This window comes from Prosopis cineraria, unplaced genomic scaffold (genome assembly GCF_029017545.1).
Source record: "Prosopis cineraria cultivar Desert tree isolate PC_DT_omini unplaced genomic scaffold, ASM2901754v1 PC2, whole genome shotgun sequence".
Lineage (NCBI taxonomy): Eukaryota > Viridiplantae > Streptophyta > Magnoliopsida > Fabales > Fabaceae > Prosopis > Prosopis cineraria.
Window position 1 is genome coordinate 13,023,847 of NW_026555333.1, and position 23,978 is coordinate 13,047,824.

The 23,978-nt window shown below is 34.7% G+C and overlaps 3 protein-coding genes across 7 annotated transcripts; 2 read left to right on the forward strand and 1 right to left on the reverse strand.

Moving 5' to 3' along the window:
* The first annotated feature begins 5,008 nt into the window (after positions 1–5,008).
* On the forward strand, positions 5,009–9,547 carry LOC129303885 (uncharacterized). Of its 5 annotated transcripts, XM_054943450.1 has the most exons (7): positions 5,010–5,577; positions 5,935–6,004; positions 6,084–6,157; positions 7,665–7,718; positions 7,921–8,908; positions 9,011–9,086; positions 9,185–9,461. In XM_054943450.1, exons 1-3 carry the CDS (start codon positions 5,248–5,250, stop codon positions 6,134–6,136), a joined length of 453 nt encoding a protein of 150 aa, XP_054799425.1. In that variant the 5' UTR covers positions 5,010–5,247; the 3' UTR covers positions 6,137–6,157; positions 7,665–7,718; positions 7,921–8,908; positions 9,011–9,086; positions 9,185–9,461. The 5 variants fall into 5 exon arrangements, with proteins under 5 accessions (XP_054799428.1, XP_054799427.1, XP_054799425.1 ...); XM_054943453.1 differs by lacking the exon at positions 7,921–8,908 and having other exon boundaries at positions 5,009–5,577; positions 8,961–9,086; positions 9,162–9,547; XM_054943452.1 differs by lacking the exon at positions 7,921–8,908 and having other exon boundaries at positions 5,009–5,577; positions 8,961–9,086; positions 9,185–9,547.
* Positions 9,548–12,421: 2,874 nt separating this feature from the next.
* Positions 12,422–14,449, forward strand: LOC129302405 (arogenate dehydrogenase 1, chloroplastic-like). The gene is made up of 7 exons (XM_054941265.1): positions 12,422–12,690; positions 12,755–12,923; positions 13,012–13,167; positions 13,260–13,342; positions 13,437–13,506; positions 13,946–14,020; positions 14,136–14,449. The coding sequence occupies exons 1-7, from the start codon at positions 12,443–12,445 to the stop codon at positions 14,220–14,222; spliced, it is 888 nt and encodes a 295-aa protein (XP_054797240.1). The 5' UTR covers positions 12,422–12,442; the 3' UTR covers positions 14,223–14,449.
* Positions 14,450–15,019: 570 nt separating this feature from the next.
* Positions 15,020–20,982, reverse strand: LOC129302404 (protein RETICULATA-RELATED 5, chloroplastic-like). The gene is made up of 7 exons (XM_054941264.1): positions 20,121–20,982; positions 19,062–19,191; positions 17,830–18,360; positions 17,336–17,443; positions 16,684–17,232; positions 15,948–16,061; positions 15,020–15,493 (listed from the first exon to the last, which is right to left on the reverse strand). The coding sequence occupies exons 1-7, from the start codon at positions 20,852–20,854 to the stop codon at positions 15,347–15,349; spliced, it is 2,313 nt and encodes a 770-aa protein (XP_054797239.1). The 5' UTR covers positions 20,855–20,982; the 3' UTR covers positions 15,020–15,346.
* Positions 20,983–23,978: the final 2,996 nt, after the last annotated feature.

Sequence of the window (23,978 nt, forward strand, 5' to 3'; positions counted from 1 at the left end):
TTTTCAAGCTTCCGTATTGCTTTCAAAACTCTGATTTGAGACTAATAAATAATGTTTGAGATTTAAAATGTTGAATTTGAGATTCTTTTCAAAAAAATAATTGGAGAAATTTCCTTTTTGTGAAATTTTACAATTTAGTAATCCTTTGAGGGTTAATCCCTTGATTGCCATGATTTGGAGTTAAATAGTGGATTAGTAAAGGAGACCTTATAATTTGGTCTCTTGGTTCTTACAAAGCTCACATCCATGGTATGGGTACCTGGCTAAGGCATTTTATTCCACTTTTGACTACAGATTTCCCTCTATTACAAGTAATTGAGATATTATTACTCAAACACCGCATCCTATGAATGTTTAAGAGTATAATCTCCAACATCACACTCTTACGGGCACTAAAGAGAGTAATATTCTAATACTGCATTCTTTTAAGTATTAAGGAGAATATAATCTGCACTTGACATCTCAAGATGTTAGAGATGTCATATAGACTAAACTTCTGGGTAAAGAATGAAAAAAATGCTCCAATAGAGAGCTGCGTTCATGCTTGAAGAGTGTCAAATGATAAGTGCTAACAAGGATAAAATCTTACGAGGAGTACTATTCTTACCGAATCTGATTTGTTAAGCGTCATCGAGGTGAAGAATCTAATAAAGTATACTCACACTTCATTTGTATCGATGCAGAGTATTATTCCTATATTTTTAGGGACAGATCAGGAGAATAATAAGAGATACACCAGTAGACAAGAAAGCCTGACAAAGGTTGCATTCTCTAAGGGGAAGTATTCTAAAGAAAGCTGAATTTGATTTTTCCGTCAGTGTCAAAGGAATAATTCAAAATTCGATTCCCATAATCCTGTACACTTCCCACCATAAAGATTAGGATGCCACTTGGGCTACCCAAAGAGAGTTTTAAAAAAGGTTATTATGCCAATTGTGTCATGTAATCCACATCACCATCAATCTTTATTATTATTATTATTATTTTTTGGCTTTTATTCCTTGGAATGGTGCGCATTTCACTGAACGTTGATTCATATCAAGACACGATAAGAAAACTAGTATATCAGATTAGTTAAATGCTGTCTAGTTGAAATTGCTGGCTACCAATACAATCAATTAATTTGGATATGATATCGCTTGTAGCTTTGTGCCAGCCTGTGATGTATACGCACGTGGAAGCCGGGTCCATCAGAACTTGCGTCCAGGCTGAAGATGAAGCCTAAATAGTGTGGAGTTTCAAAGCACGCGCAAGTTAATTAATAAATGTAACCATGAACAGGGGAAGTGGAGAAAGTGGATGCTTTTGAAGCCACGAGGGATTGTCTGAGATATGTAGATTAACAGAATCCAGGGACGTGGCAACAACTGAGAATATGATGCATGCTTGCGTTGTATGAGCAGGGGAATATAATGCATGTGAGAATCATGCTGTGTACACGTGCAAATATTCTTATAACACTCGAGTGTTGATTTATGTATGCATAGTATAGAATGGATGTCATGTTGCATATTTGTTGGGAGTTTCTTGGTGGGCACTACAGACTCATACATTTGCCATCGTTTAGCAATTGGAGCATGGCAGAAGGATGTAGGAATTTTAATCGCGAGGCATTGACCTCGTCATGGATTGGGTATTATGAATTTCTGAATCTTGGCTAGAAGAACTAAGGCATCTATTTTTCCTAACTATAGGTGAAGGTGAGTTGAGTTAGGCGAGACTTTAACTAAACTAGGAATGTCTCTCTAAATAAATAGACTAGTCTATAAGTTTAAACTTGAGTTTTTTGTCAAAAAAGTTAGACCAAAATTAAATCAAATCAGGTCATACACCCCTGGCTATTAGCCTATTATCAATATTTTAATATTTTAAAAATTATAATATTGCATATGTATATATCACACACACAAGGGAGAGCAGGGAGCGATGATAATTAATTAATACAATGAAAAGTGAATTTTTCAAAAAAATTGAATAATTCAGTTTAAATTATATTTTTTATACATACAAATATTTATATATACAAATATAATATAACAAGGGAAAATAGTGATAAAATTACACTGAAATATATAAATGACAAATAGGTTCTTTAAAAAATGTAATGCTCTAAAGTCCCCAGCTATCTTTCTGACATTAATGAGTTTAGATTAAATAACTAAATTATCCTTTTTTTAAAATAAAAAATAATGGTATTAGTAAAAATTCATGATTTGTAACTAGTTATTTATAGAACTTGAATTTCAATGATAAAATAATTTTATATAAAAAGTTATGATTTCTTATTTAATTCTTACAATTTACAAGAAAAAAAATTATAATTGCTTAAACAAAAGTTGTGATTAGTTATTTTTACAAACTTAGATTTCAATAATAAAAGAAATTTTACATGAAAAGTTATGATTTTTTATTTAAATTTTACAATTCAAAATATTAAAATTGTGATTATGTAAATAAAAGTTATGATTGGCAGCAATTTAATTGTTCAATCTAAAATTATTAAATTTGGAGAGGTATCTAAAAACCTTAAAAGAAATATGACATTTCCAAAGACTTTATCATTATTTATATATTTTAATAAAATTTTATTGCCGTTCTTTCATATCACAATGTAAACAAACACTCCAATAGACCAAGATGATAGGTTTTAAGTAAGTAAACACGACTACGCACGTTTCAACTGGATCGGAGTTGCAAAGAGAACATTGCTTCACTTTCCATACGGCCACTCTAGATCCCCTCACAAACATAATAAAAAACAAGAATTTGTCTTCTAATTTTTAATTTCATAATTAAATTGTTGAAATATTGTTCATGAAAAGATGAAGAGAAGTAGCATAAAAAGTGGTAGTAGAGAATCAAGGTCCGTCGCGAATCCCTCAATCAAGCTAATTAATAATATTTCATATTTGACACGGTGCAAGATCTCAAGCTAGATATTTCTCCATGAATATCTAGTTTTAGATGAAAAGATCAGATGAAAACTATATGGGTGATGAGAAAGATGACATGGAGGGGCGTGGGGGGGGGGGGGGGGGGGACCTATCTATCCGATGCAGGCAGTGAAGACCACGTCATAAAAGAAGCCACTTTCCTCAGCGTACCCAACAAGATATAATTGACAATGCCTAATGGATGCATACACGCCAAAATTCATCTCAACCTTATCAGGTGACATCGTTTTCTTTGATTTTTCCCCCCCCCCAACTCAAAATCTTTCGTCTTTTCAGTTCACAGCCTCGATCGCTGTAGCTCACAGGAGATAAACTGATAAAGTCAATTCACTGCTTGAAGATAACCGCAGATCCAGTCAGTTGCGTCAAGTCTCAGTTTAATTGGTCTTTTAAAAAAATGAGCAGTTTTTGTCCTTATCAATAACACACTGTTCACAGTTTCGTTCTCATATCAAAACGTAGAATTTAGTAATGGGTTCAGACAGTCCATTGGGCTTGCTGCAAGCACAGGCCGAAGCCTCATCTCCCATCGTCAGGAATAAGATACTATATGATTCCCTACTTCAAAGAGTCCGTTTCAAGCAACCCCTCAAGTTAGCCGAGGATTAGGACCATATGTATCTTATATAGTAGAAACATAAATAATATTTTATATAAAATTATTATTTAAAATTAATGGCATTAGAATTATTTATTTCATTCAAAAAAGGAGAGACCCAATTAGGATCTGGTAGTACAAATATGAATCTGACAAATACCAAAAATTTCGCACATTTATTTCTTTGTCGGTATATATGCTCAATCTCAACTTGCTACTCCTTATGTAGTAGAGAATGGATCTGCCCAATCAAACAGCTATTGACATTTACAGAATTGGTATCGTGGGTTAATAAATCCACAGTTAGCATATAGTCAACATCTAGCTGAACCTTTTTGAAACCTTACTCCCACGCCATGTTTAACCCATCAATCACAGTCCATAGTTCTGCATGTAAAGGGGCACACACTCTAACGTTGCAGTAGCATTTATGGATCCATGAGCTGTCAAGGTTATGAAGTAAGCATCTAGCACCCGCTTAGTTATTGCTACTTTTGCATGCGCCATCTCAATTGAGTGTCATCCAATTTACCAGCGCACATGTTCCGACTATCTACTAGTCTCCCTGCAAAGAAGCAGTTTGAAAAAATAAATTTGTCCAGGCATCTCATAGTTGCCAACAAACAAGTCCAAAAGTATAAGCCCAAATAGGGTTCATATTATTATTATTATTATTAGCCATGCTTCCTAGTAGATTTTGTAATATCCATTTCTCTAAGGGTTCATTGAGAAAGTGATTCAATCTACTATGAGGAATGAGTAGTCTCCACACTTCACAAGCGAAGCTGTATTATTTGAGAACATGATCAATAATCTTGCTGCACATGCCACGCTTCACACATAGATAATTATTAGCCATACGCCTTCTAACATGTTTTGCATTAGCCATAAGAGTTCCCCAGATGGCTAGCCACAGGAACAAGTGCACCCTTGGGACATTTTCATGCTTCCACATCACCTCTCATTTAGCATCCTAGGAATTCCAATCATCTTCATTCCTCAATGATTAGCTCATAAGCAGATTTCACCTAAAATAACAACATTGGAATTAAAAGATTAACAAGATAGTTTATAAAATTAAACCGTTAAATTAAAATTTTACATAAAGTTAAGAAGATGGAAGTAGACTTCTTACCAAAATTAATATTATCTCCATTTTAAATTATAAGATACATTTGGGATAGATTTGTCATTATAAAATGTAATATATTTTTTAAAAAATTAAGGTTTCATTAAATAAATTTCTTTAAATATTACATTCTCTCTATTTAATAAGTAAATATGAAATTAAGGTTATTAAATGAATAATATTTATAAAAGTTTATATTTTTATTTTTAAAAATAAAATTGTTAAATATATTTAATAAAACTTATTAATATATAAAATTTTATTTAAAAATATCTTAATTGGACGCGCGTGGAAGTGTGCTTAAAAAATTTTCTTTCATCCCCTGCACTCTTCGCATCAGCCATTGAGGTTCTGTTGCATACATAGGATTCAAGGGCTCTACTGTTTTTTTCGAATAATGTGGAGTTGAATCCTAGATAATCATACATTACCGTCTCAAGAATCCCCCCAAACTCCATCGACATCAAAATTAGAAATCCAAATGCCGACAGGAAGGCCTTGAACCAAAACCTCATCCATCGTTTGCCCACCATTTCTTTGGGTTCATTTTCTTCCCCTGTGATTTGATGGGAAAATCACTGCAATCTGCGGCTAGGCTTCAGGAGTTATCGAGGATTGTCTCGTCCGCCAAAGCCCCTAAGCCCAGTAACGCTCTCCCCAGATTGCCGAATCGTGTTGCGACCCCGGCGGCTCTCAAATCTCAGGCATCGCAGCTGAAGATGGAAAGCTCCGAAGGGGAGCGGACTCGGATTCCACTCGCCCACGTGGTCGCCGATTGCGCCAAGCGGTGGTTCCAGGACACTCTTAAGGAGGCCCAGGCCGGCGACAGCAATATGCAGGTCCTGGTCGGGCAAATGTACAACTCTGGCTATGGTGTTCCCAGAGACCCTCGAAAGGTCTAATATCCCCCCCCCCCAAATCTTCTTACCATTCTGTTTCCCCCCTTCGTTATAAGAATCCTCGTAAACGTAGTTGAGATAGTACGTAGGCATCTTTTCTGGACTGTGGTTTTCTTTTGTCCATTGCAGCCAAGAGGATCCCTTTTCTATGATTACTTTGTTTTTGAAAAGAATGCTTGAATCGAATTGCTTATTTAAAGTTATAAGATTGTTCAGTAGAACTGGGCAATCAGATAGAGACGCTATATGTTTTCTTGGTGGCTTGCTCATATGGCAATGAAGCCCAGTGGGTCCGGTTATGTTCAATGATCTTGAATTTCTGACAACTGAATTTGTTATAAACTTGTTCTGCAGGGACATGCTTGGATTAGCAAAGCATCAAGGACCCGAAATTCAGTATGGAAAGCAAGCGAAAAGCATCCGGGTAATCTCTCACTCCTTTATTGGATGGATGAATTTTGGCCTCACATGCTGTGGTCACAATTTACTTTGTTTCCGTATAGGTTATAGAGCAAGTGACTCTGATTCGAATGAAAGGGAGAACAAAGACAGATAGAGTTGCGTTCCTCCGCAGTTTGTAAGTACAGGACTAGTGATTAGCCTGCGGAATTTCCTACTGTCAATTTTTTAAATCAAATTAGCTTTCTGGTATAGGACTGTATATCTTATTTTAATTATCACGGGTGCTTACTAATTATAATGTCCGCATCATGTTTGAAATCTTGTTTATATTGTTGTTCTTCATAGTGCTGCTTATTATGCTGTGAAAGGAAGTTGTTGGGTTTATTTTAATTGGAGTGTTATGATAACCTGAGATGTCAAATTGATGACCTATTTCTGAGAGCTCCGAGATAATGTGCATCCTGCTTCTAGAACTTAGAGCAGTCAGCAGCTCTTGCATAATGGCTTTATTATTATTTGCAAAATTGTTATTTACTGGCTCTATAGTTTACTAGAATTATATGAACATTGCTTTCATGACAAATGCAATTGCTTCCATACTTTTAAAATGTTTCTGTTTTGGATGTCAATTTTTGTAGTTATCTCGTACAACCCAAAATGGTGCCAACTTCCTTTTCACCTCTCAGTTTCCCACCATCTTGTCTTCATGACTACTTTCTTTGATTTGTGGAGTTAAATTCTGTTGGAAGGCATTGTTGCATTTAGATCTAGATAGAAAGATTGCAATACATTTTGAGAAATATCATTACATCAATGTGACACTTTGGTTGTGTATATGATTAACATTTTCAGAAATGAGAATTAAGAGACCTGGAACTCTTGTTTCTCCTTTTCCTTTCTGCCTTTGTTTCTTTGTCACTGCCGTCTCTACTTATAGTTACGACAAACTTAAGTTAGTTTCTATTTGATTCTTGTGCTCAGAGAATTTCTAAAATATTTTTGTTACATTTAAATTCTATTAAATGATTTGGAAAATGTTTATGATTATTGAAGTGATCATACAATTTTGAACAGTATATTTGGTTACTATTGTCTATTCTTGGGCGAAGTTTTCAAATTAGATTAGCACAATGCTTTTAGTTTAATGCTTGTAATCTGTGAGTGCACTCATGAGGCATTTAACATTTGTAATGATATTACGTGGTTGTAAGATCTATCCACTAAGTAAATTGTTTGGTATGTTCCTAAGAAGAAGCTTGGGCATTGATATGGATATGAGGCTTGACACATTGAAAGTTGATGGCAATTGAAACTTGGGAACATTATGTTAGGCGAAGAATGTTTTGCAGTAAAGAAGTATAAGTTGGAATGATTACTGATGCGAATTGCACACTATTTTTCCAAGATAACTGGTTGTTTAGATTTGAAATTTTATAATTAGTAGTGTTTCATGAAAATTAAAGTTTGTAGATCTGAGGCTAGGTTGCTAAAAAGCACTTGTGCATGTTATCATTGTAATTCCACAAACTTGTGATGAGCTTTACTTCCACTACTGTCTTATTGCTTGCTATTGATGCTGCAATCCTTGATGTGGGATGTGCCAGTCTCTTGCAGGACCAACAAAATTTTGAAACAATTTTTTTTTGGCCCTGACCTGATACAAGATTCTTCATTTTTTGCAGTGACTTGTTGGGCATTATTTTGGCATGCTGTTGTATGATATCCGGCAAGATTTGGTATTTTGTTCTCTTGAATTCTGTGTCTCATAATTTTATGTATTTTTACTGAGTCTTGTATATTGCCACTGCAAATGTAACTGTAGGCTACTTTGGCTGCCTTGTTAGCTCTCATCTTCTCTTAGTTGCTGACATGATGGATAATAAGAAAATTTTTATTTATTTAATTATTTTTTAAATTGAAGATTTGTTTTGGATGAAGGTTTGAAGGATGCTAGTTATACTCACTACATTTTGCAGCGGCAGAAGTGCTGACATGGTTGCTAAAGCTCTTTATGTGTATTTGTAAAATATCAATTTTTTTATATCGATGGATATTTATTTTCTATTTTTGCTTTGAAAAATAAACGTTGTCATACACCAAACTTGCAGCAATGGCCCTTATAGAAATTCCAGGAACCCCTGGTGGATGATGGGAGTTGACGAAGGGTGAAACTGAGTTTTATTGTTTGTGGTGAACGGTAATGGACGTGAATAAGAAAAGTTGGGAACAGATGTGTGCAATTTGAGATAGAAGGTTTGATATGACGAGAAAAGATGCTTGAGGGAGAAAGTAGGTTCAAGTTCAACGTCGTTCATTCAATATGCTTCGAGGGTATCTCTTAAAAGTTAAAACTTATAATAGGCCTTACCTTTCTCATTTCTGCTCATTTTCTGGGGCTAAAGTTCTCTGTTTTCAACGACTCAAGTTCTCAGTCGTCACGGTGACCTATTCGTACAATTTAGATGAAAATTTTTGTACTTTTGATCATCCCTTATTTCTTCCACAAGAGATGGGAACGATGAAGGAGATCTTTTGAGAAACATTAGACCGTTTGTAATTTATTTTAATTTATTGATGCACTTCACCAGTTTTATTATTTTTTTTAAAAAAAAAAAACAGAGCATCCCCCAGCCATCAACATCATTCTTGCTTGCCAAATGCCAACCCAAACCGAGTGAGTGGAAGCCACTCAATGACAACTCAAAAAAATAAAGAGGAGGGGGGGGGGGGGGGAAGAGTAAGGCTTTATCTTTATGCAGAGAAAACTCGAAGTTTCCTTCCAGAATCCAATTCCTTCCTCACTACTCATTTCTACTTATTTATACCCTATATCACCCCTCTCATATCCCCTCTCAACATCATTTGGTATCATTTTCTCCTTCATTGCCGTATTCTCCACGTTTCATCATCCTGAACAATGACAAACGTAAGTGCCCATCAATCTTTTGTTTGATCTCCGGATCTGTTTACTTCTTCAGAACCAGAGCAGCTGAAATGAAGTGGGTTTGTGTTGTGTTGTGAGGAGCAGGTGGTGGAAGTGAGAGTGGGTTTGCACTGTGATGAATGCATAAAGAAGATCCTCAAGGCCGTCAAGAAGATCGAAGGTACTTCAATTTTCCCTCAGGCCTTGAAATTATTGAGATGGTTATTTATGCGTATGTCAAATAAGATTATAGCAGTGTGAGTGTTGCGCGTGTTACAGAGATAGAAACGTATAACGTGGACACGGAGCTGAACAAGGTGATTGTGACGGGCAACATTACAACGGAGCAAGTCATCAGAGCACTTCAAAAGATTCGCAAGAATGCTACCCCTTGGGACCAACAACCTCAACCCACAACCGCTGAATAACTCTATTCTGTATTCTCGCTTGTTTATTATGTGCACGTGTCCTTTCATTAGAAGCAAAAGACTATATATGAAATGTTGACACCTATTCCAGTAAAGATTCACTATATCACTTCCTCCATTTTTGACAATTTTTCTTTATAGCAATTGACTATTTGTAGAGGTTTATATAGCTGGACCTCAGTTTTGTTATTTGTAGTCCTTAGCTTGAGCTTTATCTTCATGTTATTGATGCTGATGATATATATTCACACTGGTGTTCCCCATCCAAACTATAATACTTGGATGAAGCTGTTGCCTGACTTCGTGGGGGGAAAAACAAGCCATGACAATAACTTGCTTGGCACTGGTTTCAAATCTTCAGTATCAATATAAAATTTATAATAAATAATATAAGAACAAACGGGCAAAAATGTTCATAAAGCCCTCAGTCAAGAGCATCTAATAGACTAAAATGAAAAAAAAAAAGTAAAAATATTCATAACATTACTTAAATTGATAAAAAAGTGATCAATTTATTAAATTCTTTAAATGTTAATCATTTAGTTGATACCTAAATAAATGTTGTTAATTATTTTTGTTGATGTGAACTAAAAAAAGGATAAAAATACTCACAAAATTGTCAGTTAGAGATATCCAATAGCCTAAATTAAGAAAAGAACAGTAATACATATAATATTACTTTAGTAGATGCAACAGTAATCAATCTATCAAAATTCATGTCACATAATTTCTTTTCATCTGGTGGTACCGTTGATAAAGGTTTCAAACATTTCTGAAGCGAAAGCTTTTCAGAGAAATTTTTGACAATTAAGCACGATTTTCTATAACTTTTTCAACTGGGCATTGAACCCTCTTAGCATTGCAAATGAAGTTGGAAAGAAAATTAAGATGTGGGGAACTTCCTTTATCGATTCAGATCATTAAAAAGAAACTTCAATGGTACAAGAATTTTAAAGAAACAAACGATTTAACTTATTGTTTGGTTAAAACGACATTTTCTCGCCGTTAAAACTAAAGCCTCAAGTGGAGACTCATTATCATACAATGATTGATTAGCCTATGTAGAATTTCACCTAGGAATATTTTTTAGTTCACATAAGCAAAATAATAGTCAACTTTTGCTTAGGTGTTAGTTAAACAATCAATGTTTGAGAAATTGGCAGATTCATCATTGTTACACCTACTAAAATAATGTTATAGGTATTCATATATTTTTTCTTACTTTAGGCTACTAGATGTCCTTGGCCTATGATTTCATGAATATTTTTGCTTTTTTTTTAGTCTACATTAGCAAAAAAGAAAAAAGTCAACATCTACTTAGATGTCAACTAAACGTTCAACGTTTGAAGAATTTAATAGATTAGTTACTTTTATACTAAATTAAGTAATGTGATAAATTTTTTTTATCCTTTTTCTTATTTTAAACTACTAGATATTTTTGGTTGACAACTTCATAAATATTTTTGCCTCTTTGCCCATAATACAACTACACTATTCACAAATTTTGTATAATCTAACTTGACTGTCAAGCTTCATATATGATGCATGGAATGGAAGCTATTTAGTTCCACCTTGAAAGTTAATGGTCATTTCAGCAATTTTACTAAGTGCTGGGATTTTAATGACAAGTCATTAAAATTAAATATGTAGAAGCATAGTAAGTTTTGCTAATAAATTAACAAGTATATATTAATAAAATAACAAGTCCACTTAAAACTTGATTTAGAAACTTGGTTTATGTTATATATAATATTTTGCATTATATTATCAAGATGCATCATTGACTAAGTGGTTATTAAATTTTTGGTACCCCTTGGCCGCTTTAAGTATTTATCTTCCGATGGCCAATGCCAAAGCTTCGGCCCTGCCATGGGGGTAGTCCGGTTGCTGGCACCAACAGTCGGTGGGCTCAAGCAAGGTATTTTTTTAAAAAATAAAAAATAAAAAAAATAAAGGACATTGTGATCATTTCTATTGAAAGTATATTTTAAATTCAATCCCTTAATTGGGATTATTATACTAAAATAATCCCTATAAGAAATGAAAGGCGCTTATCTGATTTGCTAGTTGGTTTAATTGATAATCTTGGTAATTCTCTTATCTCCATGATTGATACGAACTTCAATGTCTTTTGTAGACATATCAGGTAAACAGCCAAAAAAATAAAAATAAATTAAGGGATAATTTTATCGTAATGTCTCTCTTTCTTGGTATTCCAGCAAACCGTAATAGACATTTTTTTTAAAAAAAAAAAATTAGCGTCCAATGCCAATGCAATGTACATAGTATCAAACATATTTGGAGAATGAATTCCACCAACCTCTTTGTTCCTCACCGGGTGGGCCTAAAATGTCAAAGATGTAGACAACGCTTGTAGCGTGCGCAAATCAACTCAGTGTTGCGTAGAGGAAACAACATATAAATTCATCTAACTTGTATTTTAGTTTTAATTATTTATTCTTTTAATTTTTTTAAAAAATAAGCTATAGGATACAACTATTTTTTTCACGTTCTTATCAAATAAAAAATATAAAATTGTGTAGATTATCTCTTTACCTTATATTTATTTTTGTATTCTCAAGGAGGCTCCGCCGAGAGATTATTTCTGTTGAGGTACCTTATATTTATTTTTCAAAAAACAAGATATATTACAGTAGAAATAAATAATCAATATTAAAATTTATTAAAATCTAGATTATTGAAAATCAAAGAATTTGGACTTATTGATTTTTTAAGTGATTTTTCCTGCCTAAATGAAAGAAGAAAAATTAAAAAACATGCAGAGTTTCAGATTTTATTACATAAAAATTTTAATGAACCATATTGTTGTAATAATTTCTCCATTCTTTTAATAAGATCTTGTTAATTATTTTTTCTAAAAAAATTAAAAATTGGGTAAGTGTAAAAAAATTATAATTTTCTAAAATTATCCTTAATGAGTAATAAAATGATAGAGATTCGTGGTAAAAAAAAAAACGTAGGACTTTTACTAAGATAATCATCAATATTTCATTAAAATTCTATAAAAAGTATTGTATTAAAAAGTAAGACTGGGATAAAGATGACGACATAAGAGGTGAATGTCTCACATCTCCCGTTAATCCGTTTCATGTTCTCGTTGGGCAATAAAAGCTGCGCTCGGAGCTCCGGAAGTTTCAAAAAGGAAAAAGCGCGTCTAATTCTTTTCGTGTCAAGTTCATCGTCATCTTCTGTGAGCATGAGGATTGGGATTGTGGGGTTTGGCCGCTTCGCCCAATTTCTGGCGAAGACATTTATCAGACAAGGCCACACCCTTCGGGCTACTTCTCGCTCCGATTACTCCCTCCTCTGCTCCCAATTAGGGATCCATTTCTTCAGGTATTTCCATCATATTCATGTATCTATTTATTAACATTTTCATTCACTTGTCCGTTTAATGCAGCGATGTAACTGCATTCCTCGACGCCGACAACGACGTCGTGCTCATCAGCACATCCATTCTTTCTCTATCAGAGGTTCTCAGGTCTATGCCACTTGATCGACTCAAGAGACCTCTGCTGTTTGTCGATGTACTTTCAGTCAAAGAGTACCCGAGACAAGTTCTATTACAAGTATGCCAGACACGGATTGCTTCGTATCAGTGATTTCACTTCACTTCATTTTATTTCTTTGATGGATCTCTGTGTTTCTGGTTGTAAGGTTTTGCCGGAGGAATCAGATATCCTCTGCACGCATCCAATGTTTGGACCGGCTAGCGGCAAGGATGGGTGGAGAGACCTCAATTTCATGTATGAAAAAGTTCGGATCAGAAATGAAGATACCTGCTCTAATGTCCTCCAAATTTTTGCGAGTGAAGTAGGTTTCATAGCTCATGGAGTCATTTATGAATGTTTCACTACTATCCAAGGTGGGTTAGGAGATAATTTACCGCATTTTATCTTATCCAGGGCTGCACAATGCTGGAAATGTCCTGTGAGGAACATGATAGATTAGCTGCCAAGAGCCAATTTATTACGCACGCCATAGGCAGGTATGGAGCTTTCTACACATCTAATTATCGAACATGAACACGTGGCATAAAATGCTCACCAGATAGACTCATCTCTTTACTTCTCATTGAGTAGGACATTGGGAGAGATGGAAATCACGTCCACACCTATCGACACCAAGAGCTTTCAGACACTTGTTCAAACGGTACACCATATACATGCTCAAATCTCAAAGTTTCCCCATTCTTCTAGCTCAAGTTTCCTTCTATCCTGTCCACCATTTTAGCCGCAATAATTACGTAAAAAAATATATCTTGTTTTACTACTTCAGAGTGATAATATTCAAATTAAAAGAATGAAAGATTAAGGGGAAATACAACTATTGATTCTTATACTTTTAACATATTTTAGTATTAGTTCCTGTTTTTTTTTTTTTTTGGGTTGTCCCAAATTCCTTAAATTTCATGTCTATAACCCTTTTTGTTATGGATTAAATTTACTAATGTATATATAGCTCTGTTGATTAGGTTGCTGAGTTTGTAAAATTATGATGAGTTGAACATTGTATAATAACATAAAAAATTAATAATATAATAAATGAATAATGACATTACACTAATTGATGTATAATAATATAATTGCAGAAGGACACTGTCATGAAGGGTAGTCTTGATCTCTTCAGTGGATTGTTCATGCATAACAGATTTGCCAGACAGGAGGTACCAAGCTGCTTGCCAGTTGCTTATTTCCAAGTATTTAGTAATAAAAGAATTATTCACTCTTTAAAATCACTGAACCAGGGAACTGAACATTTGACTTATGACAATTATGCAGCTGGAAAACCTTGAAAATTCCTTGCACAAAGTCAAGGAGATGCTGATTCAAAAGACGAATCAGGAGCAAGAGAAGACTGAATGTTGATGCTCGGCATCGTTGACGATCAAGAAGCATCCTGAGCTATACATCTTTTCCAATTTCAATCCCTTCCAACGCCGTACAAATCAGAGTCTAAATCTTTCTTATTAATTTAGTACAAATTTCTCGTTGTAGGGTTTTTTTCTTTTTTTTTTTTTGGGGGGGCGGGGGACGCTTCTTACACACTCGTAGTTTATGTTACACTCTTTCCGAACTCTACAAGAGTGTTACCATCAATATTTGTAAAAGATCCTTGTACTATAAATAGATCTTATCTCTGTTTTTTGTTGCAAATCACTTCTGCATAATGATGGACTAATGACTACAGCATAAGATCACATAACATGGGGCATCTTTTCAGAATTTAGAGTGATGTTAGAGGAATCGAACCCATGACTTGCAACAAAGTGGAGCCAATTTGCGCTAACCAGCAAGTCACGAGTTCGTTGAGCAAATGGGGCAGCTTTTGAATATAAACTCAAATGGACCCCTGCGAGTTTCAGTAATAAGTAAATTAACCACTCATATATAATTCCAGGGTTTCTGCCCACAGGCTGCTGGATGTACTAAGTAGTTTTACATTCATGCTATCTGAGCATTACTAAAAGTAACTCCAACCTGTACTAAGGTTCACTGCTCCATAATCCTGGGTAAAGATGTTCAAACTTTACCGTAGACTAGATAGTCCAATGTTGCCCCTAGTCTTGTTTTATTGGCTTGGAAAATAAGATTTGTCAAGAGATATCACTATAATTTGATAATATCCCTTTAATTTTGTAAAACTATTTTTTCATACACATAACTCGCATCTATAATGTTCGCCACTTCATTCACTAAACTGGGAGAATCATAAAAAGAGATATGCAATTGAATAGTAAAAGAAACTTTCGTGCTACTCAAAGAGGAAAATAAACATTAAAAAATTAGAAAACCCTATTCGGTTGTGTCTATCAATTGTGCAAGAAGTAAACTCAGATACAATTCTTTATATTTTTCTGCCAGGTTTTCCAATAAAACTATCAGGTTTATGATTTATTTTTTTGGGGGCGGGGGGGGGGGGGAACTGTATACACATTTTTCCTCGAAAGAGTAGCACAAACTACTGAAAATGTGACCGGAGTAATTTCATCTCACTTACTTTGGACATCATCAACGCCAGTTTCTTCTGTTTCGTTGCATGCAATTGCAGCATGATTGGGAGAATCTGGGATTTGTAGGGAGGATGATTCGGTCATTTTAACTTGCAGTCCAGTAAATCGTGCGATGTCAATCCATTGCTGCAGCGATTTAAGAGGGAAAATGGTAAAAATTAGCTTGTCTAATATGTAAATGCTTAATGTAGATGAAACTTGATGAATCGTAATATTGCAGATTATGTACTTGAGGTGGTTTACAAAGCAATATTGCACAGAATTCATCCACCATTCTAAAGGCCGCCAAAGCTCCTCTTTTTCCCTCCAAATTATCCAAAACTCTAATCATACTAAATACTGTCTCCCACCAAGACAAGATTATGCTAAATCATTTTACCTTCCAAAATATTCATTACTATGAGCACTACGATGTGAAATGGTCCACTAAGGAAAGAAAAAAAAAAAGATATTTCAAAACCATTGTTTGAATGTTCAACCAAGAAAAGAGTTGGCCTCCTGAAGATGAAATTGTGGGCAAGATGCAAGCAAAGCATTTAAGCACACATCGTAGGAAGTAAAATAAAAAAAGTATACTGACCTGAGTTCCCCAATAAGAATTGATTATCCGAGCAACAAAAGATATCATATTTACAAGAAGTGTTTGGGATGAAAACTGTTCAGAAAGCCGGTGCTCCACAACTCCAGCAATAATCTGTAAAACAAATTGTTCTCATTTGAGTATCCAACACCAGAAGAGAATTACAGACCTTAACTTCCATCAATGATATTTAAAAAAAAATGGAGACCGCCTAGCCAGTTAGCTGCAGTTCCAATCGAGGAAAATATTTTCAAAAAATTAGTCTGAGGAGCAAAATGTATAAGGGAGAAGAACAATACAGCATCGGAAACATAGTTATCCTTGAACTAGTGTTTCACCAGAACTTTTCAGTGGTCTTCAAAGACCCTAGATTTCAAGTTGCAGCACGTGGAAAACCATATTTCCAAGTGTGACAACCAACAATATGTGTGTTTGTGTGTGTGTATTACATTAGGGAAAAAACCTATCAAAAATTTTCCCCCCTCTCCAAATCTTAACACAGCTCAACATGCTGAAAACCTGAAGCTCTTCATTAACCCATACCCAATAAATCATGCATGGGAAAAATACCGCTTCACACATTAGTAAAGCATGAACCAATAACATGACAATATATAACATGGCATTTGCCACTAAAGAGTAGGTGTGATCTTCTCGAACTCTCATGTAACACATTAACTACAGCCAAAATATTAAAATACAGACAAGTTCAGATATGGGCTATCACTCTCTATACCTGATAGCGAAGATTTGCAGATATTCCAAGAAAACATGCATAAACAACTGCTGTTTTGAGCATCGGTGATCTTATAATCCGTTGATTAGAAATAACTGCTGGATTAAAGAATCTACGAATTGTAAACAATGCATTTGATGAAGCCACAGCTCCTACACTTGAGACAAATCCAACACCAGCAAGTTTTAAACCACCAAATAAAACAGAAGCAACTCTATGATTGAGGCTCCAGTTGGTCCCCACGGGACTCTTCTGAAATGCATTGTCTGGGATAGAGCCCAGAAGACCTCTCAAAGCATCAATGTTGTCAGGTGCATTCATCTCATCAGCATATGAAAGGAATGACAAAGTCGGGGCAGGAAGCCACACTGTGAAGAAATCAACGATTGATCCCCTGACTAAGTCTGTTATAACATAGTCAAGCTCTTCAAAAAAATTTTCCTTCCGCTTTTCATACTGAGCTATCAGTGAAGTTGTAATTGATATAGCTTCCTCTATGGCTAATCTATGCAAGAATTTGGGATCCGCCAACAATCGTTCCCTAAATCCCTGCATCAAGGGAAGCCAGATAGAGAGCGGGAATATGAGTAATCAAAGCAATAAAATACTCTCATAATGAGACAAAAGATTCCTATTTCAAATTTAGAAATACCTGGAATCTATGAGTCAGTTCGGAAACCAGTGGATACTGCTCTAGATCGAAAAAGTTCTGTAACACTTCAGGTGATACCAAACCAAGATCAATTCCCTTTTGAAGATCCTGAAAATAAATGGAAAATTTATTGATTATATCTATGGGATAAGGACAAGAACAAAAAAAATCTGACGATGAAAGCACAACCAATTTACACCTGGTGTCACTTGTGACTACTCATTATACTCCCAAATCCTAGTCATAACTTAATGCATAAAATTTTTTAGTTTCTTCAAGGATGATAACTGATTGCAGAATACTGCAGCGTATGGAAGACACAAAATACTACAAGTACTGATATGTAACACCTGACAGTATTCAGAATGTTTCAAGTTCTTACCTTTGCGATACACAACAGAAAGAAGGTGAAAAAGGGGAGAGGTGGGAAGAAAAGGGTGCGTAAAAAAAAAAAAAAAAGGTGGATGCACTGAGTAATAAATTGAATAGCCAACCTGTGGGAGGGCATCTCTCTTTCGACCAGCAGCATTCATAACCCGTGCAACCTCAGCACGATCAAAGCAGTTTCTACTACATGGTCTGGCAGCAGAATACCACAAGAAATCAGCAATAGGAACTTCTCCCTCTCTACGAATGAGTTGCCTCTCAGGATCAAGTAATACAACAACTTGATTTTTCTTCTGCATTTTCCTTGAAATTCTTGCTGGCACTCCAGTTCCTCTAGATCCATAAGAAATGTGGCTGGCACCGGTCACAACTAATAACATGCCACCAGGACCTTCCTCCTGCACATTTTGTAAGATAATGCGGGACATAGTGTAATCTTCAACTACTCTTGCTTGTGCAGATAGATATGAGCTTGGACCAAAAGGAATAGATGGATTTGGATTAGTCATATCTATTGATGATCTTCGTGAGATGGAAGTAAAGCCTGATATGAAGCCTGAACCGGCAGGAGGAGCATATAGTTTACGATCAGCCCTTGAAAGCCCACGAATTCCTTCTGCTTGCACAGTCCTTAAGACCTGTTAATACCAGGATAGTTACCATGTCATCAACAGTTCTTCTTATAGTCAACACACATAATGAGCACTTAGCTTGTCAAATTTTCATTTTACTCAAGATAGATATTCAATATATGAAAAAGGTGAAGTCAATTCCTGGAGAATATTGAACTAGAGGATAGCTTACGAATATATATGATCGGGGACCAATAATGACCCTGAACTTAGAATTGTATTTTCTTAATTCATTTAAACTTAAAATTACTTTGCTCCCAGATAATGTGTGCTAGCGGCATTATAAGTTCATTTAACATGTGAAAGTTCCTATGATGTCTTTCCATTTTCTGCATCACCCTTTCTCCTTTCTCCTAAACCTTCTACGCATCTACATCAATTTGTATAAGCTAAGTTATACGTCAAAAGCTTTTATCATTCATAGCTCTGCTTCCATCTAATGTCAGAGCATTAAGAAAGAAAATAAATATGTGGTGATAGCATAATGGAATTATAGAAAGCCATTGGCCCATTGCAAGAAGCACATCATATGCTGTTATCTTCCCATGCAGCTCTAGGCCAAATACTAAATCATTGTCTTGAATAGATATATGTATGTCAACCTTGTTATTTTTCCCCAGAATCAAATCTACCCTCCACCAGACATATCAGAACCAAAAGGAACATATCAAGGATTTGCAATATCTTGGATGAAAACAAAAGTATACCTTTAGTGGGGTACCACAAGCAATGAGACGGATTTCACTATCACGACAGTAGCTAAAAAGAGGTTCATACTCCTGCCACCTTTGAGGTGGCCAATGTAATGTATAAGACCTTAAGGTTTCTCCATCTATCCTGCAATGAAATCCAGGATGTAATCAATGCAGGATTGTGGGGAAACATATGGCTCGGATAAATGAGAGATTGGCCAGTAAAGAAGCTTCAAAAGTAGGGAGAGAGGGGGAAAAGATGCAGGGATTGGTCACTGTATATTTTTAAAAGCCAAAGATTAGAATTAACAGACGCGAAAGACACAGATTGTGTCAGTAGCATGCAATATATTTATAGGTTAAAATTTCTACTCACATAAAATGGATGCAGAAACTTCACTTATTACTATTAAAGTATTAATTCCTACATACATACACGATGTTTTGCTTTCTTAAAATGTGCACCACAAACAGCAGCACGTCACCCATTTTCATGTCCCATGCATTACAGCACTTTAGACGGGTAACTCATTGTAAATGGTAACACATAGGGAGGGCTACACTATGCATGATATCACTTGAAGATTCCACTTCAAGCCTGCAAGTGCAATAAGTACAACAGAACAGTGCCTACAGTTTCTTGCCCCTAATCTGACATACATAAAGGATAAAATAATGCCGTTACTTCCTCCGCTTCTCGACCAGACGGCTAAAGTCATGAAGGGAAAGGAAAACTCAACTATCTAGAATACTACCAATACCATGAGCATATGATTTGCAATTAACCATATAAAGCAAAGCAAATTAATATAAGAGTACGAGACTAAGACCGTAAATTGGTGAATATTCTAAACTATCTCATGTATCCAAATGCCCAAAATGATAAGATTAAGATAATATGACAAAAACAGCCAAGCCAATTAATTTTCAATCAGCATATGCTTTAAATTCCACAAGTAGATTATAATTTTCAAGTTTTCAGCTAGCATGGAAAGGCATCGCATGACAAATGGACAAGTATAACCATATATAAGAAAAATAAATTCTTTTCCTTTTTAAAGGTAAAGGGCGTACTTCTTATCGATATACTGATTGAGCTGCTCCTGCAGATTAGATGGAAATGCCTCAAGAGCCAAAGATAATCGCTTTTCGCTCCCGGTGCATCGTTTGTGCAAATTCTTGACTATTTCCAACTCCAATTCCCTATCGTCTCGAACTGGAACCTGCTCCGCTTCACCCAAATACACTACTCGAGCATTCATCAACTTCTCCCACACTTTCCATTTATCTTTCCCAACTGCCAATGGTTCACCAATAACCGTCGCGTCGTATATCCTCGACGTTATTACATCCTCCTCCTCCTCCTCCTTCTGCTCCTCAGGCTTTGAAGCCGGCAAGTCCACTGCTGCTTTCACCTCCGTCGGCGACGGTGTCGCAGTGACAGCCACTTTATCATCGGCCCTCGCTGCCGCTGCGAACAGAAATGACGCTCCCATGGCAAGAACTGGCACGAACAACACTTGTCGCCTGGTGCTTCGAGCCTCATCCGATGATTCCAAATTTTCAGTTAAATATTCCCTTCTGGTACTACGGCCATAGTCGTCAGACTTACTAGCCTTGATACAAGAGGGATGGGCAGATAAACTGACCATACGGCGGCGTTTAGGGGTCCAAAATCTCCGGGAAGCATGGTTTCCGGCGTCGAATAGCGACAGAACAAACTTCTCCGGAGGAACAGAAGACGCACTGCCACGCCGAAAAGCGGTTGGCGGTCTACTGCTACAAGCAGCGTGAGTTTGGGGTCTCATGGACCTTCGCAGGCTTTACTGCGTCCCCTTAACCGTCAGTGGCACATTTGGATGAGACAGGAAGAGTTATTCGTTGAATTTCAGCCATGGGAGGTTGGCATTAGATTCGCCCTATCTAATCCAGGCGTAAAATTCACAGACACAAAATAAAGTAACATATTTTTGTGCTGAAAAACGCCGGATAAACCATGGCCACAAGTTCAAATTGATAAATCTTCGAAAATTCTTTCGACTTGACATGGAGTTGGCCTTTCAAAATTATCTCATGTATATGATCCTATTTAATTGTATAAATAACTGCTTTTTTCTTGTTTCAGTTTTCATTGGACTTTGATATTTGGATTAATAAAAATTTAAATTTGTATTTGAGTTAAATTTTTTATGTGAATATATAAAAATTTATGAATTTAAATTTTATTTAAACTCAAATTTATTTCAAATTATATTTTTTATAATTTTAAATTATTTTTACATTTTAATTATTTAAAATTCTAATCACTTCAAATATTTTATTTTTTTTATAAATTTTTACTATTAATACTTCTATAACTATAACTCTAATATTTTTTCATTTATTATCAATTGAAAATAAAAATAAATTTTTTATTTTTTATTTTTTATTTTTCTTTTAAATATTAGTTCAACTCTATTCTTTGTTTAAGAATGTTTAAACTATCCAAACAAACAAAGACATTTGAAGCGTAAAATTTTAAATTCAACATCCAAATCTAAACACTACCTAATTTCCTTTCGTGAGATTTTGCACAAGTTTTTAACCATTCAATTCAATGAAAAAATATTAACTTCCACAAATATTTATTTATATTATTTTTTGACCGGGGTTTATGTAAACATGTGATACTTCTGGCCAGAATATTTATATAATGAATTTTTGAAATATACGAATAATATTCACTTTAGTTTCTTTGTCAAGTAATAATTATCACAAATCTCATATCGGCGCATTCCGATGTACATGTGGATCTTCCGTTTTGGAAGTATCTGATGACTTGCTCTGGAGTTCGCTTCTCAGATAAACCATCCGAGTCAGGTGTGAGTCAGGCTCCTTTGGTTTTTGCCTGGGAGCGAATCTCCTTCTGAAGTACACTGTTCTACGTTGGTTGACGTCGCATCGAGCGAGAAAGAGATAGTAAAATATTAATAAATCTCATTTGACACGTAAATAGAGTCGCTCATTTTCTGTGTTGGAACTGAAAAGGTGAAAGTAAAAAATGAAATGCTGAAAATAAGAAGTTTGGTACGCTGGACCCGTTTCTCTCAAGAAGCCACTTTCATGAAAAATGATGGAACTGGGTTCCTTTTCCATACCCGTGGAACTGGTTCCTCCCTCACTTCTTTCCTCATTTTTCATCTTTGCCCTTCAAGTTTCTCCCCTAAGTCCAACCCAGATGTGACGATACTTCAAGCTCATTGACCCTGCGTCAGCAACAGTGACATCGGCGATCCTCTGCTAACAATGACGGCAACCGTCCTTCGCTAGCAACGGCTTTCAAATCTTTGTTCTTCTCGGCATCACAAATCGAGTTGTAGATCTGGGTTTTCCTTTTTTTCTTTGTTTTTTTTTTTTGTTCTTAAATTTTGTTGCCTCGCTCTCATTCTTAAACGTAACGGCTCGATAACCACTGCTCACTTCTTGTTTTCGCTCTCATTGACATTGATTAGAGCTATATCATCCTCTTCCTCTTTCACTTCTCGTTTTGTCATCTTCCTCTTTCAAACATGATACTTTGCGTTGGAGGTAGTAATCGCCCATTTGCCAATGGACCAGCATAATATTGTGCAATTATTGATTGAATATTATCATCTTCCTCTTTCATCTTAGATGATGATTATTTTGTTCTTCGTGACATTAGCTTCGTGAGTGTTTGGTGGTTCAATGGGCTATTTTTATTTCCAGAGGTATATAAGTATTTCCAAAATATAAATATAATATTAAACAAAATTTTTATGTCACTTCCATCTTTATATCAATTACATTTTTATACCCCATTTCTACATTTGTTTTCACTTTCACTTTTACTTTCACCAAAATCAATTCTCTCTTAGGATGCATTTGTTTTCAATTTAATAAAATTTTAGTTATTAAAAATTCACTTATCAAAAGTCAATTTGATAAAGTTAATTATTAAAATAAAATTTATATTTGAATATATATTTTTAAAAGTTAGTTTAATAAACTGAAAGTTATTTAGATAACATATCACAAGAACATTTAGAAGTATAATTACTAAAAAGTACATAATTTTATGATATTTAATTTTTTATTTAAAACTATAAAAATATAAAAAATATAAAAATATATAAAATTTGATATGGTGAATACTTTATATAACAAAAATGTATGAATAATATAAATTTTGAAATATTAAAAATATATATATAATAACTTATGTCTGTACAAATATTAAAAGAATTTACCAAACAAAAAATTATTATAATGATGATCCTTATTTATTAAAGTTTATTTAAGTAACCATTGTCCCCTTAAATACAAATTCAAGCATTGCCCTTGCCAATTTACCACTCCACACAAAATGAGACACAAAGTTCAACAATTGTTAAATTATTTTAATGATAATATGGGAACTAAATTTTTAAAAGTCCATTTGCAAATGGCAAAAGCAACTCTGATAAAAGTTGAGAGAAAACACATTTAGATAGATTTGGGATCAACTTTTTAAATGAACTTTTTGTGGGAAATCTGAAATCCAAACAACTTTCTAATTTAAATCACATTTTGAAAGGATTTTTGCTTTGTTGAATGTGAATCCAAAAGGGTAGTCTTAACAATGCAGTCAGAGGAAAAAATTCTAAATAATTTATTCATAAGCTATTTGACTTCATTGTAAAAAATATATATTAATATATATATTAATATTAATATTTTACAGTTCAATCCATTTTATCGCCATAATTTTATATGTAATACCAGAATATTAGCGGCCAAAAAATACCAAAAATAAAACATATATTTTATCAATTAAAATGAGCAGTTTTAAATTATTTAATAAAATAATGACTATTAAATATTAAAAAAATCAACCAAAACACTAATAAAGTAATAATACGGACAACAGATATCCTAATAAATAAATATTGTTAG